A 19,923-nucleotide genomic window follows, 5' to 3' on the forward strand; every position below is an offset into this window, starting at 1 on the left:
ATCTTGTTCCAGTCAGAGCCATGGCCAGCAAAAGCCATTCCAGCTGGGATTGCTGAAACCTGGACCAGGCTCCAAGCACAGGCTCCTCAGCTGACTTCTCTCATTTAACAGGGTTCCTGCTAAACAGACATTAATGAAACATTACCTGCGAGGATCACACTACGCTCCGGATCTTTTGCAAAGATCACCCCTCCAGCTGCCCTACTCAGAGCAGAGCATTTACACTCCGGGCTCTCACTCAATTCTTGTCAGATTGATTGAAAAGGGTTACCTGCACTCAAGCCTATGTAGTCAGACTGAGTGCCTGCAGCTGTGCCTGGAGATGTGATTAACCACAGCCCCAAACTGGAAAACTGTCACCAGAGACATCAGAATGCACATTCCTCCTTATTCCTGCTCAGTGGAGGAATGACAGAGTTGCACTACAACCAGATTTTTCATTCCATGATGTTTTAGCAGCATTTACCCCTGGGGCAGCCTGGCGCATCGAGTTACCCGTCCTGGGAAATTTCAGCGTGGCATTTGGGTCCCCACAAAGAAGGGCTGGGGCTCCTAAACCAGCCACTGAAAGGAGTTTGCTCCCCAGCTCCTGGAAAACTACCCTGGAGCCAATCAACAGCAGGAACTCCCCAGCTGCTCACCTTGACTGTGAGCCGAACTCAGGCCAGGGGTGTCTGACCTACCTGGGAATTACCTCTGGAATGAATGCCCAGCTTTAGCCTGCTGCCACCAAGGCAAGCAAACCTATTTTGGTTTATTCCTTTCCTCCTGAAAAAACACCTGAGTGGTTTGGGAGTTGATTCACAGGGACATCAGATGTTCCTGCCTTAGGGACAGGACAACCACAGCCCACTGCAGCTTTAGGCACCTGATTTGGGCCTGTTACTGTCTGCTGGACTCACTCAGGCAGGGACAGCTCAGTGACAGCACTCAGCTGGCCTCATTCATGAAACCAGCTCCTGTAAACAAAACTCCGCAACAAGAGCAATATTTGGGCTTTCCAGCAGCAGCATTTCAGAAGTTCCCTGCAATTTAAGCTACCTCTGATGTCCATGGGGCAGTTCCACAGGAGCCAGCCCTCTGCAGGGGCTGTCTCATAGAGCTCACTCTGCACCCCAGACCAAAACCATCAGCTTGACAAAAGGAACAAATCCAAGAGGCTTTTTTTTTCCTTGCCTGATTGTGAAAATTATTCTTTAAGATTAAGCTAGGGATTTATCTGTACTGTTAAAATTATCTTAGAACTTACAAATTAGTGAACTGGAGCAAGTGCCAGAGACAAGCCAGGAGAGCAGCTAAGAGAGCACGGCCAAAGAGACTGAACAAAGCTGCTTGGATTAGTTCCCAAAGGAGGGAGCCAATGGATCCTCTGCAGAACTAGAAACCTGCTCAGCTATCCAGCAGCTGAAAGGAAAACTGTGGGTTAGTTTTAGAAGCCCAGAAGCAGGAGACCACTTCCTAAGTGTTGAGCAGTTCTCACATTTAGGTGTCTCTCTATAAAACTCAAATACCTTTTCATCCTACCACTAACTCAGAACTGAATGTATTGCTTCAGGCAGTGCCCTCCTTGTCCCACCAGCAAGTAGGACCTTACAACCATCACTACTGGTTTGGGAAGGGGCAGGAGTCAGCTGGGGAAGTGATTCAATGACACATTAGAGAAAATCAGGCAGACCTGCTCATTCACTTTGGTGTGTGAAGGGCCCTGGTGGATGAGGAGCTTCACTATGTCAGCATCTCCCTTCCAGGCTGCCAAGTGCAGGGGGTAACAGCCCTTACAATCTGCCACGTTGGTGAGCGCGTCATTCCTCAGCAGAACTTCCACAACATCCCTGCAAGAGACAGCAGCTCCAGTGAGACATTCAGTCCTTGTTTCACAGCTCACACTCTGCAGCAAGTACTGAACAAGAAGTTAATCCAAACAGGAGTGTTTCAGAGAGCCTCTTGAAATGTGATTTTTAAGTGTTCCTATTAAATGCTGCCAAAGGAAATGAAAAAAAAAAAAAGAAATAAATACCGCCAAGATGAGCTCAGGGAAGATCCACATTAACTCCTCACTAATGGAGCTGAACAGGGGCTGAAGTCAGCTACAAGCCTCTGCTGCAAGTGAATTTCACCAGCACAACGAGGGTGAATAAAGACTTTATTTGATTTCTCAGTATCTCAGGCAGCAATGAGCAACACGAGATCTACCAGAATAAAGCTACTCAAAAATGTGATAGGCAACAAGGCAACTGTAGAGTGGTGCAGGCCCAGACCACCCTGGACACCAGGAAGATTGTAGGGACTGTCAGCAGGGGAGCCCCTTTCACACAGTTACAGCTTATCCAAATTGCTTGGAAATAAAAGGGTGGTTGGAAACCTCAGCGTTTGGAGATGCAAGATCACATCAGCCAAAGCGCTGACATTCTCCACTTCCCCTGAAGATGGAGTAGTGCTGCATCAGTGCCTCAGCTGGTGAATGAACCACACAACGGTGGCCAGGGAAGCACAAAGCATCCACCCCCTGCCACCCCCGGCACGGGAACAGGACTCACTTATGGCCATTCAAAGCAGCGTGGTGCAGCGGGGTGTATCCGGTACTGTCAACGCAGTTCACGTTTGGCCCCCTCCAGATGCTGCAAGACAAAAAACAGACAGGGAACACTTAGGCAAACACCAAAGAGGGACAGGGCAAGGGCAGCACAGCCCTCACAGCAAGGTGGGTACCTGACAGCTGTGGTCAGGGGCAGTGACACGGAGCACAGAGCAGAGGGGTCAGTGTGTGTCAGCACACGCCTGCACGTGGATTCACTCCTCTGCTACTCCCCCTCCTGCTTTCCAATCAGACTCCCACTGCCACGCATCCTTCAGCCATACAGGCTTGCCAAAAAGCGTTTCAGAGGAACGTGTGTCTATTAGACTGAACCACAAGAGACAGCAAACCATCGACCCACTGCTAATTCACACCCCACAGAAGAATTCTGATGGCTCTGGGAAATTGTCCTTCTCCACAGCAAGAGTCTCAAGGGGTGGGTGTAAGTCAAAGACTGTGGGATACACAGTCTGCTCCTGGTCACCACTGTGATTCTCCCTGACTTCTCACTGTCCCGAAATCACTTCCATCTGTCAGCTGTTGGCAGCCTGTACCGAAGAGTAGGTGGTCTCTCAGCACTTCTGAGAGCATTAACTTCCCTCCCTTGCTCAAAAGTCAAGCAGCACAGATTTAAGTATTAACCCTGGCAAGGATTACTCTTCCCCAGCCCCTGCAGGGTGTCCTGCTCACATCAGCAGGGAATGGCACAAGTAAGAGGTCAGTGCTGCTCCTGAGCTCACTGTCAAAGGAGTGTGGTGTCTGCTGTCCCTCACCAGGGCCACTGCCCTCTCCCAAAAACAGGCATGAAACTCAAACCAGTACATTCTTATAGGCAAACTGGAGCTGTTCAATTTTCCTGATGATGGCCCTCTCCAGTACAACCCATCATCTGTGTGTGCTGGCCTGTTTTACACACCATCCTTTCAGGAATTACACAGGGCTTATTACAAGCCCTGACGACCCCCCTTGTGCTAATGTGCTGCATTTTCCTGCTTTGTTTACTTTGGGGGGGTAAAACTTAACAGCACCCTCTGATCCCCAGCTGAAATGGTTTAAAATCAGCCAGCTGTGGCTTTGTTTGAAGCTGGCCTTCTCTGAGCAATCCATTTCCTCCCCAGCATGAAATCACCACGACTCACGAGGCCCAGAGGCTTTTTAAAACAGCAGCCAGCACTGGGGGCTGCTAGCCAGGAGCACCTCAGTGCCACACAGCAGGAAAGGCACAAAACCAACGGGAATCTCGTGCAGACCAAGTGGAACTCCAGAAGGGAATGAAGCAGCAGGCTCACTCTGGAGCATGTTTCAGTGGGAAATGGAAAGTCTGTCCCTGTCCCTTCCAAGTGACCCCTGATCTGCAGAGCATTATAAAAGGCTTTGCAGTCCTGAGAAGGACCCGAGCTCTGCTAGAGGACAGGCAGTTAAGGGGAAACTTTATCCAAGAGGACAGGCAAGTGAGCCACAAAATCCAATTTGAAAAGGATCAGAGGCTTATCCTGAGGCACCCTGCACACCACCCACCATCCTGTGCTCCAGGAGGACACACACATGCAGATGCAGATCAATACACACATGCAGTGCACCTCCAGCACTGATAACACCGTTGACAGGACAACGGCTTAAACTACCTCCAAAAAAAAGGTCAGTGAGACACCAAAACCCCCCACTCAGAGTGTGGGAGTGCCCTGTCTGATCCAGCTCTGCAGTCCTGGAGCATGAAGGGGACTGAGCAGTGCTCAGCTCTGGTTTGTTCCTGGCAGTGGGCTCTTGCAGTGTGGTTACCCAAATAATTTATTGCTGGATTTAACATGGCAATTAATGGTTAGAACTAGTGCCAGAAAGCCTTGTGTGCAGCCGAGAGCAGTTCTAACATTGCACCTGTGCTGCCTCTGCTTGGGCTGTAACCTGGGCAGTGCCAGCATCCCGTGGTTTTGCACATTAAACTGAGCTGTCTCTGGAAGCTGAGCTCCAACTGCTTGAGGGTGAACACAGGAAAAACCAGCAGCAATTAACACAAATGTTTCTTTCAGCTGAAGTTATGAAACGAGGAAAACCGGGGTCAGTGGTGCAGTGGGCAGGGCTGGGGACCGGAGCCTGGGGCATCCGTCCCCATTGGAGCGTGGTGTCCCCATGATAAAACACTTCCTTAGAAATCTTCAGGTCAGTGCTTTAGAGTAAAATGAAAAGTTTATTCAAGGAGCTCAGAGGAGGAGATAAGCTGGAGCCCAGGAGGGAGCTGGCCCAGCAGTGAGCGCTGGGTGCTGCAGAAACCAACTGCCAGGATCTAAAGATATTTTAAAAAAACATCTGCTGTGTCCTCTCCTCCCCTTTGCCTTTTTATTCCTGCAAATAAAGAAAGCTTTTATCAAAGAAAGGTCAAATCACCCATAAGATCGGACTGGAAGGATGCAAGAGGAGAACTATTTATATTTAGATGTGGGGACTGCAGTGAAGTACATCACTCCCTTCCCTCCTCTTCCTCTTCAGCTCTGCCACAAAGGCACACAATTCTCCTGAGGTATGGAAACAGGGTGCTGAGAAAAGCAGAGCACAAAGCCCTCTGTGACTCAGGGCTGTTTCTGATTAAACAGAAACCCCAATCCCAGCACGGGCAGGAGAATGCTGTAAATACAGGTCCCCAGTAAAGGTCTGGAGCCAATTTGACCACTGCTGCTTTTTGATTTCTTTTCTCCCCCAATCCCCCTTCAGATCAAAGAGGGGTTTGCTTTTACGCTGTGGTCTCTGTTCTCAAAGGATCACCCAGGTCTCACCTGCCCTTTGCAGTATCTGAAGATGCTCCTGATGGCATCTGCTTAAGACAACTAAGACTGAACGTCGAGGACATCAGGAAAGCTCTGAAAACAGCAAAATCTGCTCCATTTAAACTATTTCTTGTGCTCAGTTTTCTCTTGCTCCATGATTCAGCAAGCGTTGTAGGCCTTAAATAAAGCCTCCTGCTTGTGAAAACTGCTGAATAAAGCACATGCTTTAGGTCACAGTAAAACCCCAAAGTACCTTTAAACAGGACCATATTTGTCCTCTTGCTTTTCCATTTCTTTCTCCCCAACTGCAGCAGTAACTTTGCTCACAAAGCCACCCCAGGCAAGGAGCTAAAGCAGGGCCAAGCCTAGAGAACAACATGGTGTTTTCAGCTCGAATGATGAACCTTTGAGGCCGGCTTCTGCTCTCACTAACGTGGGTTAAGGAAGCACCAGGAGAACTCAGGGTGCTTGTGCAGAGCAGAGGGCATTGGACCCCTGTGTGCAAATACAAACCACCAAAGACAAAAAGCACAATGAAATACCAGCAAACACCAGTGGCTTGGCCCAAAGGCCCCAGGAAGTTTAAAGCAGCTGAACACTGGCCCCAGATATTTGTGTACTTCACTCAAAGCCTTAGAGACAAAGCGCCAGGAGGGCAAGTGAGGGCTGGAGGCGGATTCCCCGGAGTCCATTGCCCAGAGGCCACCACAGCAGGTCAGTCACACATCCCAGCTCTCCACAGCCACACAACCACTGGATTCCTGCAACCCTCGCGTGGTATTTCCTGCTTACAGAGGGAACACAAACAACCCAAAGGCTTTGGGCAAGGCCTCAGGGTTAGGAAGCTGCTTATGTTTTTCCGAAGTGTGAGGAAGGGACTGCTGCAGCCACCTCGCCAGAGGGCAGGGTTTGGCATGGTGGGACTCCCAAGAGAGCGGGGACCCCGCTTCTTATGCACCCCAACCATCAGATACTACTACAGCTTTTATAAACTAATGGCTGATGCAAGGCTGGAGAAGATTAAAGTAGAGTATTGCTGGAGCAAGGGACTCTCAGCCCCTCTAGGCAGGTTTTGAGAAAGCCCAAGGGGAACAGATGGTCAGACTCCAGCTATCAGTGGCTGCAGAGGAAGCCAAAGCCATGAGGCTTCTGCTTCTGCACTCCTCAACTTCTTGGCAGAGATTTTAATTTGCTATAAGAAAAATGGGTAGATTTTCCTCAAAGTCAAAGGGTCATGAGCTCAAGTACAGGATGCCAGAATGGACAGGGAAAAGCAGGGACCATCATAAAGGCAGGACACATAGAAGGGACCCAGCTGACATCGCCCAACACCACAGCCAGAACAAGAGCTGCTGAGCCTGGGCTCTGTAATCACACCCACTTCCAGCAGAGCCACTGACCAGGGATTCCAGTGAAAATCCTCAGGTTCAGTCCACTTTGACTGACACTGCAGCAGTCAGAGCCACGCCTGGCCCTCTGCACAGAGCCAGACCTCGAGCTCCCACTTCACCAGCTCATTCTGAGTGAAGCAACAGCTCTCAACAACAATTGCCAACAGCTCCAGCCTCATTGCCCAACACCAGCAGACAGTTCAGCCAGTGTAAGGTCAACAGGGCTGTGAGAAACCAGCATTTCCACCAGTGGAGCAACCCTGTGCAGCAACCAACGCTCTGATGGCCAAGTGATCCCTTCTCCCATGGAAAGGAGCAGAGGGTGGCCAGGAGCAGGAAACCTGCATGGGTTTGCAAAGTGACAGCAGCCTGTGAAGGATCAGTTCAGGAAGTGAGAGGCAGAAAGTGAGCTCATCTGCTTCCCTCAGAACCAGGCTGCCATCTCCCACTCCTCATTTCCAGGGGAGCTGTTTTGGGGTGGCACAGACCCATGACAACCACACACGTTACTCCTGGCCTTGCAGCTCACACTAGGAAGGAACCAGACAGGGTTGGCATCACTAATAGAAATGTGTCCACCCAAGCTAAAATCCCCCATTAGGAAGAGGCCAGCCCTTAGCCTTATGGATGGCTCCTGGCAGTGAAAATGCATTTATTTAAACTTAATGTGTGGTGGGGGGTGGCAGTGGGGACAGAAAGGCCGGGTCAGGCGTGCACAGCGTGTGCTACATCAGAGAATCCCTGCGAGCAGGGGCAAATAAAGAGCTGCAGGACAGGAAAAATATAGGTCTGGTTTGAGTGCATATGCTGCTCTTAATTCTTAAAAGCATTACAGGCACTCTGCACCCTGCTCCCATTAAGGAGCATTCCCAGCTGATGACAGACCATGGAGCAGGAGCAGCCCCACAACACAGGCTCCAACGCTGCTCTGACCTCAGGGCCAGAGCCAAACAAGCTTTGCTGGGAGAAGTGCAAAAGGGTCAGCCATCGAGTCAGAGAAAGCCAAGCAGTGTATTTGGGAGGGGTCCAGGAGCTCTGGGGTCCGATGTGTGTGGAAGCAGGAGCATCCCCCTGTGCACAGCCTGGCCAAAGGCAGCATGATGGCAGGGGAAGAGCAGGGAAAATGAGAAGGCAGCCACCCAGCATGGAGATGGGAGGGTTTGACATGAAATCTGGGCTCGTTCAAGGCAGGAAAGTGACCCCTAAAAGAGGACAGAGATTTGACATCTGCCAAACGCTGACAAACCTCTCACTGAGGTTTACTGAACACTGATTTTGTGGCTCGTTCTCTTCTTTTGCACCTGACTAGACGGGGTTTTGAGGAACAGGAGCAAAAGGAACCAAAACATTCCTACAGAAATTCAGTGAACTGAGCAGCATTATCAATGTCATAAACCAATATCCCGGAACTGCAAACAGGAACCGGAGCACTGCTCAGGTAAACATTCCCCACTCTCCATCTGCAGCTCAGCTCTGCTCCCACAGCACTGAAGAAAATGCATTAAGTGGAAGAAAATACAATATCAAAAATATAAATAAATAAGATGCAGGGAAAATTAGCAAGACACGTGTAGATGGTGCAGGCTGCCAGGTTGAAATACAATTCCTTAGAAAGGTGCCAGACTCTCCGCTGGCCTTCCCTTCATTAAGCATTTCCAGAGGAATAGAAGGAAACCCTGGGCAGCCACAAATTCCTGATCAAAACCACCAAGCAGCTGATGCTGCAGCACTGAGCTGGCTGCAGCTGGCAACCTCCACCGGGCTTTCCCTCCCCCTTCTCCTTTGTGAGATGATTTAACAAGCTGCAGAATCCCACGGGACATGTCAGCCAGCCAACAGCAATGGAGCATCATGTCTGGAGCCCAACATGTCCATCTGCACTGTTCCTTTCTGACAGGCACAAAGCTCTGAGCTTGGAGTAAAAATGTCATCAAAAGGAACTTGTGCAGAAAAAATTGTGGTAGAGCACACGCCTGCCAGCGCCCTTGCACGGGATGGATGTGTCAATTAAGTGTTTTGGGGTGGGAGAAAATGTGTCACCCTCTGCTCACTGTCAGACAATGTCAATGGGATCAGAACACCTCAAAGTTAATGTTTGTTTCCAGCACTCACAGAGATCTGATCCAATCTGATCTTAGTGGGGATCTGGGATTTATAGCGCCTTGCACTTACAAGGATACGGGGATGGTGATACTTTATTTAAACATGGACACCCTCCTCCTGGTGAAGTCTCAGAGCTCTCTAAAGAGAGGCAATAAACAACCTCATGTTCTCCCCATCTCAGCACTAAAAGACTTCTCAAGGTTTGCCTGCTCATCCCAGCCAGCCATGCTCTAATGCTCCTCTGGGCCACCATGGCTTCTTCCTGGGCACTGGCCCTTCGCTCTGTGCCATGTCACCCACACTCATGTCCCTCTCAGCCTGGCTGCTGCCTGACTCCCCAAATCCTGCTCATGTCCCTCTCAGCCTGGCTGCTGCCTGACTCCCCAAATCCTGCTCATGTCCCTCTCAGCCTGGCTGCTGCCACCCCTCCCCAAATCCTGCTCATGTCCCTCTCAGCCTGGCTGCTGCCTGCCCTCCCCAAATCCTGCTCATGTCCCTCTCAGCCTGGCTGCTGCCTGCCCTCCCCAAATCCTGCTCATGTCCCTCTCAGCCTGGCTGCTGCCCAGCCCTGATGCCTGGAACACTGAACCGCGACGTGTCTGACCTGGGGCAGATGAAAAGCAGGTAAATAGGCCAAGTCAAGCAGAGACAGAGATTCAGGGACCGAATTACCCTTTCCCTACAGCAATTAAAAAAGCAAATGCAATTATTTTGTACCAACAACTGCACACAGAGTGCATTTTTGCCTTAGGGAGACTGAAACCAGTGAGACAGAGATTCGCACGACATCCCCCTTCCCCTGTGACATTGCCCAGATCAGTGACACGAGGGCTCTGAATCGGTGCTGGCACTGCTGTGCTCAATTCCGTGCACGTGAGGAGACCCCAGGACATTGGGAGGGACCCCTGGGCTGCAGCCCAGGACATCAGGACAGGCAGGAGAAACACGGCGCTGGAGCGAAAAGGAAATGAGTTGCTCTGACACCAATGACAGGCAAGGCCCTCGAGGAAGGGGACACGGGACTGGAGAATTCAGAGCCACAACAAAGCTTCCACTGAAGCGTTTGGAGCATGCTTTACCCTCGAACACAGCTCCCACCAGCAGCCCAGCCGCTCACCCACACGGCTCCATTTAAGCCTGTATCCATCCAAGCTCCAGCTTAGCCAGGACTCCCCAAGGGCTAAAGAAAGACACAGCAAGGAGAGATTAACAGGCAACAGTGCAGGACACAAACAAGGCACCGACACACCACTGACTCCGCAGACATTCCTTCTTGATGAGCTTTTTAATTGGGTGCCCAAAGAGCAAGTGACAGGGGAAGGAGAGAGCAAAGACAGCCAGAGGAGGAGGGCAAGCAGAGAAGTGACCCCAGGGTGGCTCAGATGGGAACACGGGGCACACACCTGAGCAGCCACAGAGCTCTGTGATCAGCTCTGCTTGACCCCAGTGGATGCTGTACAACCAGACAACAGTTCCCAAGGAAAAGCTCAGGAAAAGAAGGATGGAAATCAGAAAGAACATCCTTTTACTCCAGAAGCATCCTTGAAATCCAGGCTGTTAGAGAGCAGGAACAGGAGTGAATGGCCAAGGCAGGAAATTATTCCCGAATCCTGAGATAGCGCCTAGAAGTTGTCATTACTTGTCTGCGTTATCTGTACAGAGATAAGGTTAGAGCTGGAAAACACGAGTGCTGAGAGCTGAGGGCATGAGCCAGGCAGTCAAACAGAGGGGTGGAGCGTGACAGTGCTGCCCTGCTCCCAGAGCCCTGGGGAAGGGCAGGGAGCGCTCCCCGAGAGCCGCCTGAGGCAGCTGCACCCACCCCTAATGCTGGAAAACCAAACCAATAATGGAGCAGGAGCAAAGAGAGATGTTCCCACACATTTCATGGTGGATCTGCAGCTTCCAGTCCTCATCTCACCCAAATGCCGGCTCTGACTCTGCCTACAATGACAGCCTCAAACAGCTTTTTCCCTCACCAGAAAAAAACCCTTCGTTCTTTGGGGAACATATACAACATATGATGTTCCAAACCCCTTGAAATATTTCTGCTCACTTCTCTGCAAGAGTAACAGACAGCTCTGAGCCTTTTCTCTGTTCAATACAGCTCTCCCAGCAAGAACCTGCTTTCAGAGCTTTTCCCAGACTGACATTTTTAATGTACAGAAGGAATGTACATACGCCAGTCAGACTCCTAAATGTACGCAGGATAAAACTCCATTACTTCAAACAATTTCAGGGTAACTGTGACTGTCCCAGCAAATAACTGTATCTCAGCTGTAACAACTCAAACCCATATAACAACCAGGATCCTCAGAGCTTTTAAACCAATTCTCTTTAGTCTTTATTTTCAGTGAAAAGGAATGTCAAGGTCACATCCTGCTTCACTCCTTCTGTGAAATAATTTCTGTTGAGATTAGAGGAAATATTTCCAAAATGCCAAATCCAGCACGAATTCCACACGCCCTCCAAGCTCCATTTTCAGCTGTTCTGACCCAGAGCAGATGAGCCACAGGAGCTCAGACAGCTTCACAGCCTGCACCAGGCGGAGAGGAGCTGTGAAGGGGGCACAGGGGCAACGCAGTAACTGAAAATCATGCAAAGGTGGTTACTAACAACACTCCAGGACAGCCACAAGTCAGATGTGGGGATCACGGGATGAATAGAGGTCTTACAGGGCAGTCAAGTCTATCAGAGCCCCTCCTGTGCAGTGAGAAACCGTGGCTTAAGAAATCACTGGAAAGAAGCACTAGGGAAAAAACCAATGCAAGTCCACAGGACACAGCCTCTTATTTAAGTCATCTGATGGATTTCACTGTCCTTGTAACGGAACCAAAATCATGATGCAAAGCTTTGAAGTCTTCAGAGCTTAAGGTTTTATCCTAATCCTGATTCCTAAAAAAATTGTGCTGATTCCTGAAACTGAGAGCAACGAGGAAGAGCCTGTGGAGCCCACCTGGGTTCCTGCATGGGGGTGCTTCAAACCTCAGCAGGCATCCTGCCTCTGGAATCGGATTCTGTTCTAAAATCAGGCACTTTGTAATGCCAAACTTGAGCGGATTTCTCAGTGTCTTAATTAGGATGAGGCAAAAGTCGATTCACCTAATTTCCAACTCGTTCCAATATTAGATTTGAAAGACCACCTATGACATCTTCAGCCTTGCTTGCCTCAGGAATCTGCACAACAGCAGGCAACAGGATTAGATAAAAATCTAATGGGATAATGTATTTACATAATATTTATGGCACTCACTCTCAGACAGGGTTTTGTTCTTTCGTGCTTGATGTTTATTTTTAAATCTCATTTCCCTTTAAAAGAAACCATGTGTTTAAATAACAAGGGAGGAGGGAGAATGTACCTGGGCTTACCAAACCTAAACATCAACTCCAGCTCAACTTTCCTTCAGCTGAATAACTCAGGCTCCTGCAGAGTGTCCAGTAAAGCCATGCACACACACTCCTCCTCCTGTAATTCCCTCAGCATTCTGCTGTGTCAGATCTATACTCTGATTTTCACCTGAAAGCCTCAACAGCCACACGTCAGCAAGCCGAGCATGGACCTAAACAGAGTCCCAGCACTTTGCATGCTGCAGCCTCCCAAAGATTTAAACAGCTCACCCTCACTAACCCTGGGGAAACAGCCACCTTCACATCCTGTGTGTGCCAGAGCCAGCTAAAACCCTTGGCTTAGGAAAAAGTCAAAACCACACAAATCTGCACACTGCCAAGACAGAAATAGTTCCAAACTTAAGGCCCTTATCCAGCAGTCTGGAGGCCCAACTGGATTTTCTGCCAGGATACAAACACCTGCAGGAATCCCTGCCGAGCATCCAGTGCCACATTCAGTTAAAGGGCAACCGAAAAAGTTTTAACTCCAATCTGATTCATCCAAACTTCTCAAAGCTGAGTGTTTCTCATTGAGTTATGGCACCAGGACAAATAATTTTGGATTCAGGCCTAGAAACGTGCATGTGATATGCTGCATATCCAGGTACCATGTGGCACTAATGCCTGACTCAGACCAGGGCATTTCCCCACCCATGAGGGTTCGGGAGCACAACCTTTTGTAAGCAGGACATAAAGAGCTCTGAGGGGTTTTGTGAAGAAGAGGGCACATTCACACACTCCAGCTCAAATTTCGTTCCAGAGGCAGCTCACACCTTCCTGCCCTGTCTGTATTTGAGCCTTTGCCCCCTCCCCAGCCCCCAGGCTGTCTCTACAGACAGCCAGCCCAGGTGCACCGACATTTCCAGCTCTGTTTTCCTCCCTCCTGCAGACAGCAGCTGTGTTCACTTCGCCAGACGGTTGCTATAGAAACAAATCAATCCTCAATAGTTTTATTTTTACCAGTTTCTGTGAAATAGGATTTATCTCATTTCCATGACTAAGCTGTACTCTGGAGCGAGCTCTTTGGGACAGTGACAGTGTCAGCTCAGCACCGAGCAGAGCTCGTGCTGCAGTGACAAGAGGAAATGGCCATCACTCGTGTTCAGAGGCACCTTCTCATCTCGAGGACACTTCACCTTGAAAGGATTCCTCAGCCAGAGCACTACAGCACTCCACAGTTGCATCCGAGGAGCGGAACAGAGCAGGAGTGGATGGCACAGCCCGGAGAGGCGATGGGCTCACATGGAGTGGAGATGTCAGCACATGTTCTCTGCTGAGAGCCACCTGGGAGTCCCTTGGGCACTGCCACAGGAGGGGCTCAGCCTTCAGGAACTGCCTGTCCTTTGTCCCAGGGCAGCTGAGAGGAGCTTTCCTTCTGGTCTGGCATGACATGGATGCATTTCCTCCATTCTGTATTACCTGGACTCTGTGTCACACCTTTCACCTGTTTTCTATCCTGTTTGTTTGTCCTTCAGTCTCACTAAAATGATGCGTTACCTCACAAAAATCCAGCTGGGTGAATGCTGTATCTTAGCTCAGCTGCTCCCAATACACCAAATACTGTTCCAGCCATTCATCCAGAAAGTTCTGCTCCCTGCCAAAGAGCCATCCACAGCCAAGGGGACCTGTGGCACCGAGTGGAGCAGCTCCACTTCACCAACACCCATTGCACATGGGGAGCAGAAGGGAAGGGGAGACACTGCTCCTCCTGCCTTTCCCTCCTGCTGGATCCAGGAACGGTGCAGCCTCAGGGGACAGCAGTTAGTTTTGTTAGACCTGCCAGCTGCAGTGGCACAGCCAAACCTCGAGAAGAGGAGCTGAGGATGGCTGGGCTCCTCATTCCGGCCAGGCCAAGCTGGAACCTTTACACTGCGCTGTGAAGTGCACAAACCCATCCATCAAACACTCAGCAACCAGCTGAGCTCTGCATCACTCCTGCTTTCAGAACACAGAGTGCTCTGGCTGTGCTCAGATCTGCAGTGATATTTCTTCAGTTTCGGGACCGATGACAAGAGTGGAGGCCACGAGGCTGTGGAAACGTCAGGACCCCACCACTCAAATACTTAAGGTCCGGTGACAGACGTAGCTGTGTTTTGTTCCCAAAATTCCTCACACAGCTCAACGGCAGGATAAGAACTTGGGGTATACAAATCAAAAAGCCATTAGGGAACCTCACAAACATCCCCTCAGGGCACTCGAGTCTCACAAGCACCTGAGCACAAACAACCCAGGCTTCAAACAGCTGTTCAGGATCCTCCAGCCAGCGCTGGAGCCAGGCCTGGGAATGGCATGGGAAATGAGTAAATGCATGTAGTGGATCTGTTTTGCTGCTCCTTCCATGACAGGGCAGAGCACAAACCTTAGGTGAGCCCTGCAGACACTCCTGGGAAGGTGTGTAACCCGGCAACTAGAAAAACACCTGGGAGCCTTGAGCCTGGGCTCCGCTCCAGCCCCCAGCTCCTGCCACCTTGGGACACTGCCATTGTTCACATCCTGCACCAACAGCAGCAGTAGCTGCCTCGGTTCCAACATCCTGAGCATCCTCAACACAATGGACCCCACCTCATGCTCCTCACCTGAGACCAGGACCCCCATGACACTCCTCACACCACATCTTAGCTCACAGCAACTCCCTGACGGAGCATCTGAGGTAACCTGCATATGAATATTTCCAGAAGTCACCTGGCACCACAAAACACTCTCAAAACAAAACAAGGCAAAAACTGAGCTTGAGGTCCCACCCTCTGTCTGACACAAACACGATGACACATTGACATTCCCAAGACAGCGAGTCCCAGAGCAGCAGAGGACTCAGCACATGGGTAAAGACTGATGGGAAACCAACACCTGGAATAACGTTCAACCCTTCCAACACCCACCTGTGCAGAGCCTTCCACTTCCAATCCCCCTCCCTGCCAGCTAAACCTGGAAACCTGGGGCTGCCCACTGGGAAGGGAGCAGGACAGGGCTCTCCCAAGGGGGTTTCACAGGAAGGAACCCACCCACCCATCAATTCCCACGTGTCCAACAAAGTCCCAGGTGCTGTGAAACCACAAGTCCTGCTCTGCCCACTGGCTTGGGCGAGTGGAGCAGGGCAGGGCTAATGCCACTGCTCGGTGCTCCCGACCCAGCCCTGAACTGCGCTGATCAAAGCACGCAAACAAAAACTTTCCAAAACTGCATCACAGAACACTGCAGAGTCACAGCCAGTAACTGCAGCCTTTGAATTCTTAAAGAAGTACTTAGGAAACAATTCCCAGCCGAGCGCCGGTGCACACCTGTGCCTGTGGCACAGGCACCTTCAGCAATCCCTGTGCTCAGGTGTGTAATTAAAGAGGGATCCGTGTGCACGGGAGGGCGTGGAGAGGAGAAGGTTTAAAGCGGGTGAGATGATGAATCACAGCAGCAGGACGAGGGGAAGACCCAAGGTTGCCCTGTTCCGTGGGAATGCAGCAGGAGCAGCTCCCTTGCGATGGGGAAGGAGAAGAGAGGGAAGCACCTTGTTTGTGCAACCCTGGAAGCTGCACCTTGGAGCCTCCCCGCTGCTCCTGCCGCTGTCTCTGCCAGACACTGCAGCACTCGGTGCTTACCCACATGGCCTGGGACACACGGAAGGACAGACACCCCGACCCTGAGCTCGGACAGGGCAATCCCCCCTTCCCTGGCAATGGCACCATGTCCCTTCCCCAGGGAACAGCAGCAGACAGGCACAGTCGGAGCCTCACCTCCCAGGAGTACACAGATCCCTGCTGTAAACCATCAGCCACACCAGAACAAATACCAAACCCCACTTTTCTAAAAAAATAACTCATTTTCCTGACTCCTAACCACCCTTGGAGTGTTGGAAGCCACCTCAAGTGTTCTGCCATCCCATCACATCATTCTCTAAACCAACCAGAGCCCTCACCAGCAGCAACAGCTGAAAATGGGCTGGAACAAGGGTTGTGGCTTCTGTGGAGCAGCACTCGACCCTTCCCACAACAGATGTGCACCCAAACTCCTCATTCCCAGCAGAAGCATCTCCTTGATACTCTCCCTGGGGACTGCATATCCCATCTGGAGCTGAGCAGCAGCCTCAGTTTCCCCCTCTGGCAACACAGATCCAGACTTTTCACAGCAATAGATGAAAATAAAAAGCCGCTTCTGCAGATTTGGCTTTAACACAACCCATCCCTCATTGTTCCTGGCAAAACCTCCTGAATGCAGCCTGATAGCTCAGCCACAGATTGCTCTGTTGCTTCCCGCCTTTAACTTCACAGTGAACCACTGAAAAAAAAAAAAATACAATAAATCAAATTCTGCAGCCTCAATGCAGAAGTGGCTCAAAACCCCAAGAAACCTCAAAGATTCACAGACCATTTCTGATTTCTGGACTTGCTGTTGCTCATAAGCCTTAAGCTGTGCATGCACAGAACGAGTTTTCTCTCTGGCGGCTCCTCACACGGTGATTCTGCCTGTGCCATGATCCATGGCTGGAACTGGAGAAGCCGAGCCTGGCCAAGGAGCTGGGATCTGCTCCCTGCTGGGCCAGGCCTCCAGCAGCTCCCCGGGCCCTGGCAGCTCCCAGGGGCTGCGAGGACGCCGGCAGGGAGCCCAGCCTCCCAAACCCTGGCAGCCATCACCTCTTTGTGAGCCCACCATCTGCTCTGGCAAATCCACACTCCCATTTTCCCCCTCCTGCATCCTTCTCATTCCCCCAGCCCGCTGTCAGCATTCCCGATTCCCATCAGCTCCCCACTGGGATTTATTCTCCTGCCCCAATGCCCTGACTGTTATACCCTGGCACATTCACCCCTCGAGAGGGACTTAAGTTGTCTTTGAAATTCCTCCTCCTGTGGCTAATTCCACTCCATCCCATGCTGCTTCCTGCTCACCTGCAGCCATGGGTGATTGGAGCCTGTGCTGCCTCCACACCCAGCGGGCCCTGCTCCACCTGGGCAGGAGCAGCTGCAGCCCAGACCGTGACAAAGTTCACATTTAACTGATAACAGACTGATGGCAGTTCAGGTCACCTGACAAAACACCACATTCCAAGGGATTTACTGCCAGGGGCATCTTCTACCACTTCGTGGAGCAGCACCTGCTCTCTTTGGAAGAGAAATGGCCCAAACCAATGACTGCCAGCTCAGCGCGGGTGCCAGCTCGGCGCATACCAGGTGTAATGTGGGAATTCCAGGGAATGCCTGGTTTGCACCCCATCCAAAATTGTATCTTTTGAGACACCTGAAATGCAGAACTGACAGAAAAAGCTGTGAAAGGCACCTCAGCAGAGAAGAGCTTTGGGAACAGGTTATGCAAATGGTAGGACTTAAAAAATAAATAAAATAGGAACTAAAATAGGGACCTGAAATCGGGTGGAGAAAAGAAAAAATGTGCCGGCCTAGCAGAGCATTTATGATCCTGTTCTGGGAATGAGCTCTGGGGGTGGAGAGCAGCTCAGCAGTTCCTGTGTCAGAAGAGATCCTCACAGACATGAGGAGCCTTGGCAGGACCAGGGATCAGCCTGAGCAGGGCCAGGGGCTGCACGAAGAAGGGAAAATTTGGAGCACACAGACCTGACTGAGGGCGGGCTTCTCCCCACAACCAAGGAGGGCAAAATCCTACATTAGAAAAGTTCCCATGTTCTAGCACTGGAAAAAGTGAGGTTTTCTCCACCTTAAAATTCATCTGTCTGGTCCCTACAGCCTGTCCCCGCACCCTCTGGCCTCTCCTTGCAGGGACACTCAGCAGCTGCTTCTCATCAAAACCTCATCACAAGCTCCCCACCTGGAGGAGTCTCCTAACACAGAGCCAGAGCACAACAAGTGATCAGGAGGTGGGAAACAGTCACAAAGCCCCTAAATGGCAGCAGCTGGCACGCAGGATGCATTGTCACTCCCCACAACGTGCAGCCAGACCAGGAACTTTGCCATAGGCACAAATCCCAGCTGTACAGGGAGAAACAGGTTCAGGGGCTGGGACTTGGGCAGGGGAAAGGGGTAGTTCCAGTGTCACCAGCAGGTACATCCAACAGCCATGGCAGTGAACAGAACATGAGTGACAGCTGTGACAGTCACCATCCTTCAGACAGGTGTCTGTGCACGAAGCCATGTTCACATGTGAGAAACACACTCAGGCTCAGAGGGATAGCCTGGCTCACTCTGGCAGGACCAGGGCACCATGGGCACTGTTCCAGGGAAAAGGCACCATCATGCCCAGGTGCTGTCAGGCAGTGGCGGATCTGGTTCAGGGTGCTCAACTGCACCGACCCTCTGCACTGATCTGAGCCCCCTGTGGGCACATCCATCCCACTCAAACAAGGGCTCAGACTGTTTAATAGATCAAAAGTGAAGAACAAAGCTCGACCCAAGGGTAGCTTTATGTTTCACGAAGGCAAACGTGTGCCCCAGGGCAGGGTGAGCTCTCATGTCTGCAGGCCTCTGCCACCAGCACAACCTGCAGGTATCCAACTGGGTTACATGTAAAGAAAAACGGATCAAATTCGGCCAAAAAGGTGTGAATCACATCCCTCTGAAGAGTCAGGTTGCATAGCAAGAGTGTCTTTTGGCACTGGACACAAATCTCCTCCACAGCTCCCAGTACAAACCAATTGCTCAGGGACCAGGAGCATTCCCAGCAGAGGCTGAAGTGGCCCACAGCTGCAGCTCCAGAACCACAGCAGAGAGAGGTAACGCCAAAAAAACGGGGAATAAGGAAATAAAAAACTAACAAAAGCTTCAACCAGCAAATTCCACAGCACGGGGCTGGGGACGAGCCGACCCCAGACCCAGCAGAGCGTCACCACCGGCCGCGACAATGCCAGCGCAGGGCCCGGACACCTCGCCCGATACCCAGCTGCACACCCAGGAAAGCCATCCCCCAGCTCTCCCACTGCGGGAACCTGCCCCGGCCACGGAGCCCTCCAGGCACACCACAGCTCCCAGTGCCGCCAGCCTGCAGCACCCGCACAGCAGCGGTTTGGTGCAGGGGACCCGCGGGCAGCACCCAGCCCTGCCGCTGCCGGCTCCAGACAGCCACAAAGTCACTCCCCTCTGCTCTCGCAGCCCACCGGCCCCCGGCTGCTCGCCGAGGGCACACCAGCCCGAGGAGCCCCGCCGCAGCTCCCTCTGGCACGGCTCCATCGCATCTCTGGTCCCACCAAACTCCCGGGGTGCCCGGGTCACACACCCGCACAGCCCGCTGCGGTATCTCATCCCACCCCCTCGGCTCTCGATTCCTGCCCGGGGAGCGGCCAGCTCCGGCCCAACACCCGGGAAAACACACCGGGCACAGACCCTCGGCTTCCCCCGCAGCGCTGCAGCCCCAGGACCCCCCGGCATCCCCTTGTCCTGCAGCCCTCCATGGGCACATCCGACTCCTACAGCTGCCCCCCAGCCCCACGCACACAACCCACAGCTCCCGCTTCCTCCCCTGTCCCGCAGCCCCACGACCAACTCCCGGTCCGCGTAGAGCCCCCGCCTCATCTCAAACCCCTCGGTCCCCGCCCCCGGGGCCGCGCTCACCTGAGCAAGCTGGACAGCGGGTGCCCCACACCGACGCTGCCGCCGCTCCCGCCGCCGCCTCCCCCCGCGGAGCCGCCGCTGCCGCCGCCGCCACCACCGGAGCCGCCGAAGCCGGAGCTGAGGCGCTTCCCCGAGAGCAGCTTCTCCACGGCCGGGAGGTTCCCGGTGCGCGCGGCCTCCAGCAGCTCCTGCTCCTTCCCCATGGCCGG

The 19,923-nt window shown here is 52.0% G+C and overlaps 1 protein-coding gene across 8 annotated transcripts in view; it reads right to left on the minus strand.

Annotated features, from left to right (window-relative positions):
• The window catches only part of ANKS1A (ankyrin repeat and sterile alpha motif domain containing 1A), a 77,008-nt gene extending 57,091 nt beyond the window's left edge, over nt 1–19,917 (minus strand). For all 8 annotated transcript variants that reach the window (XM_040085679.1, XM_040085675.1, XM_040085678.1 and 5 more), the window contains exons 1-3: nt 19,715–19,917; nt 2,538–2,618; nt 1,676–1,832 (exon numbers count right to left, since the gene is read on the minus strand). In XM_040085679.1, the coding sequence (XP_039941613.1) occupies nt 1,676–1,832; nt 2,538–2,618; nt 19,715–19,917 (441 nt within the window). The remainder of the gene's footprint in view (nt 1–1,675; nt 1,833–2,537; nt 2,619–19,714) is intronic.
• Nucleotides 19,918–19,923: the final 6 nt, after the last annotated feature.

The sequence above is a fragment of the Hirundo rustica genome, chromosome 24 (assembly GCF_015227805.2).
Source record: "Hirundo rustica isolate bHirRus1 chromosome 24, bHirRus1.pri.v3, whole genome shotgun sequence".
Lineage (NCBI taxonomy): Eukaryota > Metazoa > Chordata > Aves > Passeriformes > Hirundinidae > Hirundo > Hirundo rustica.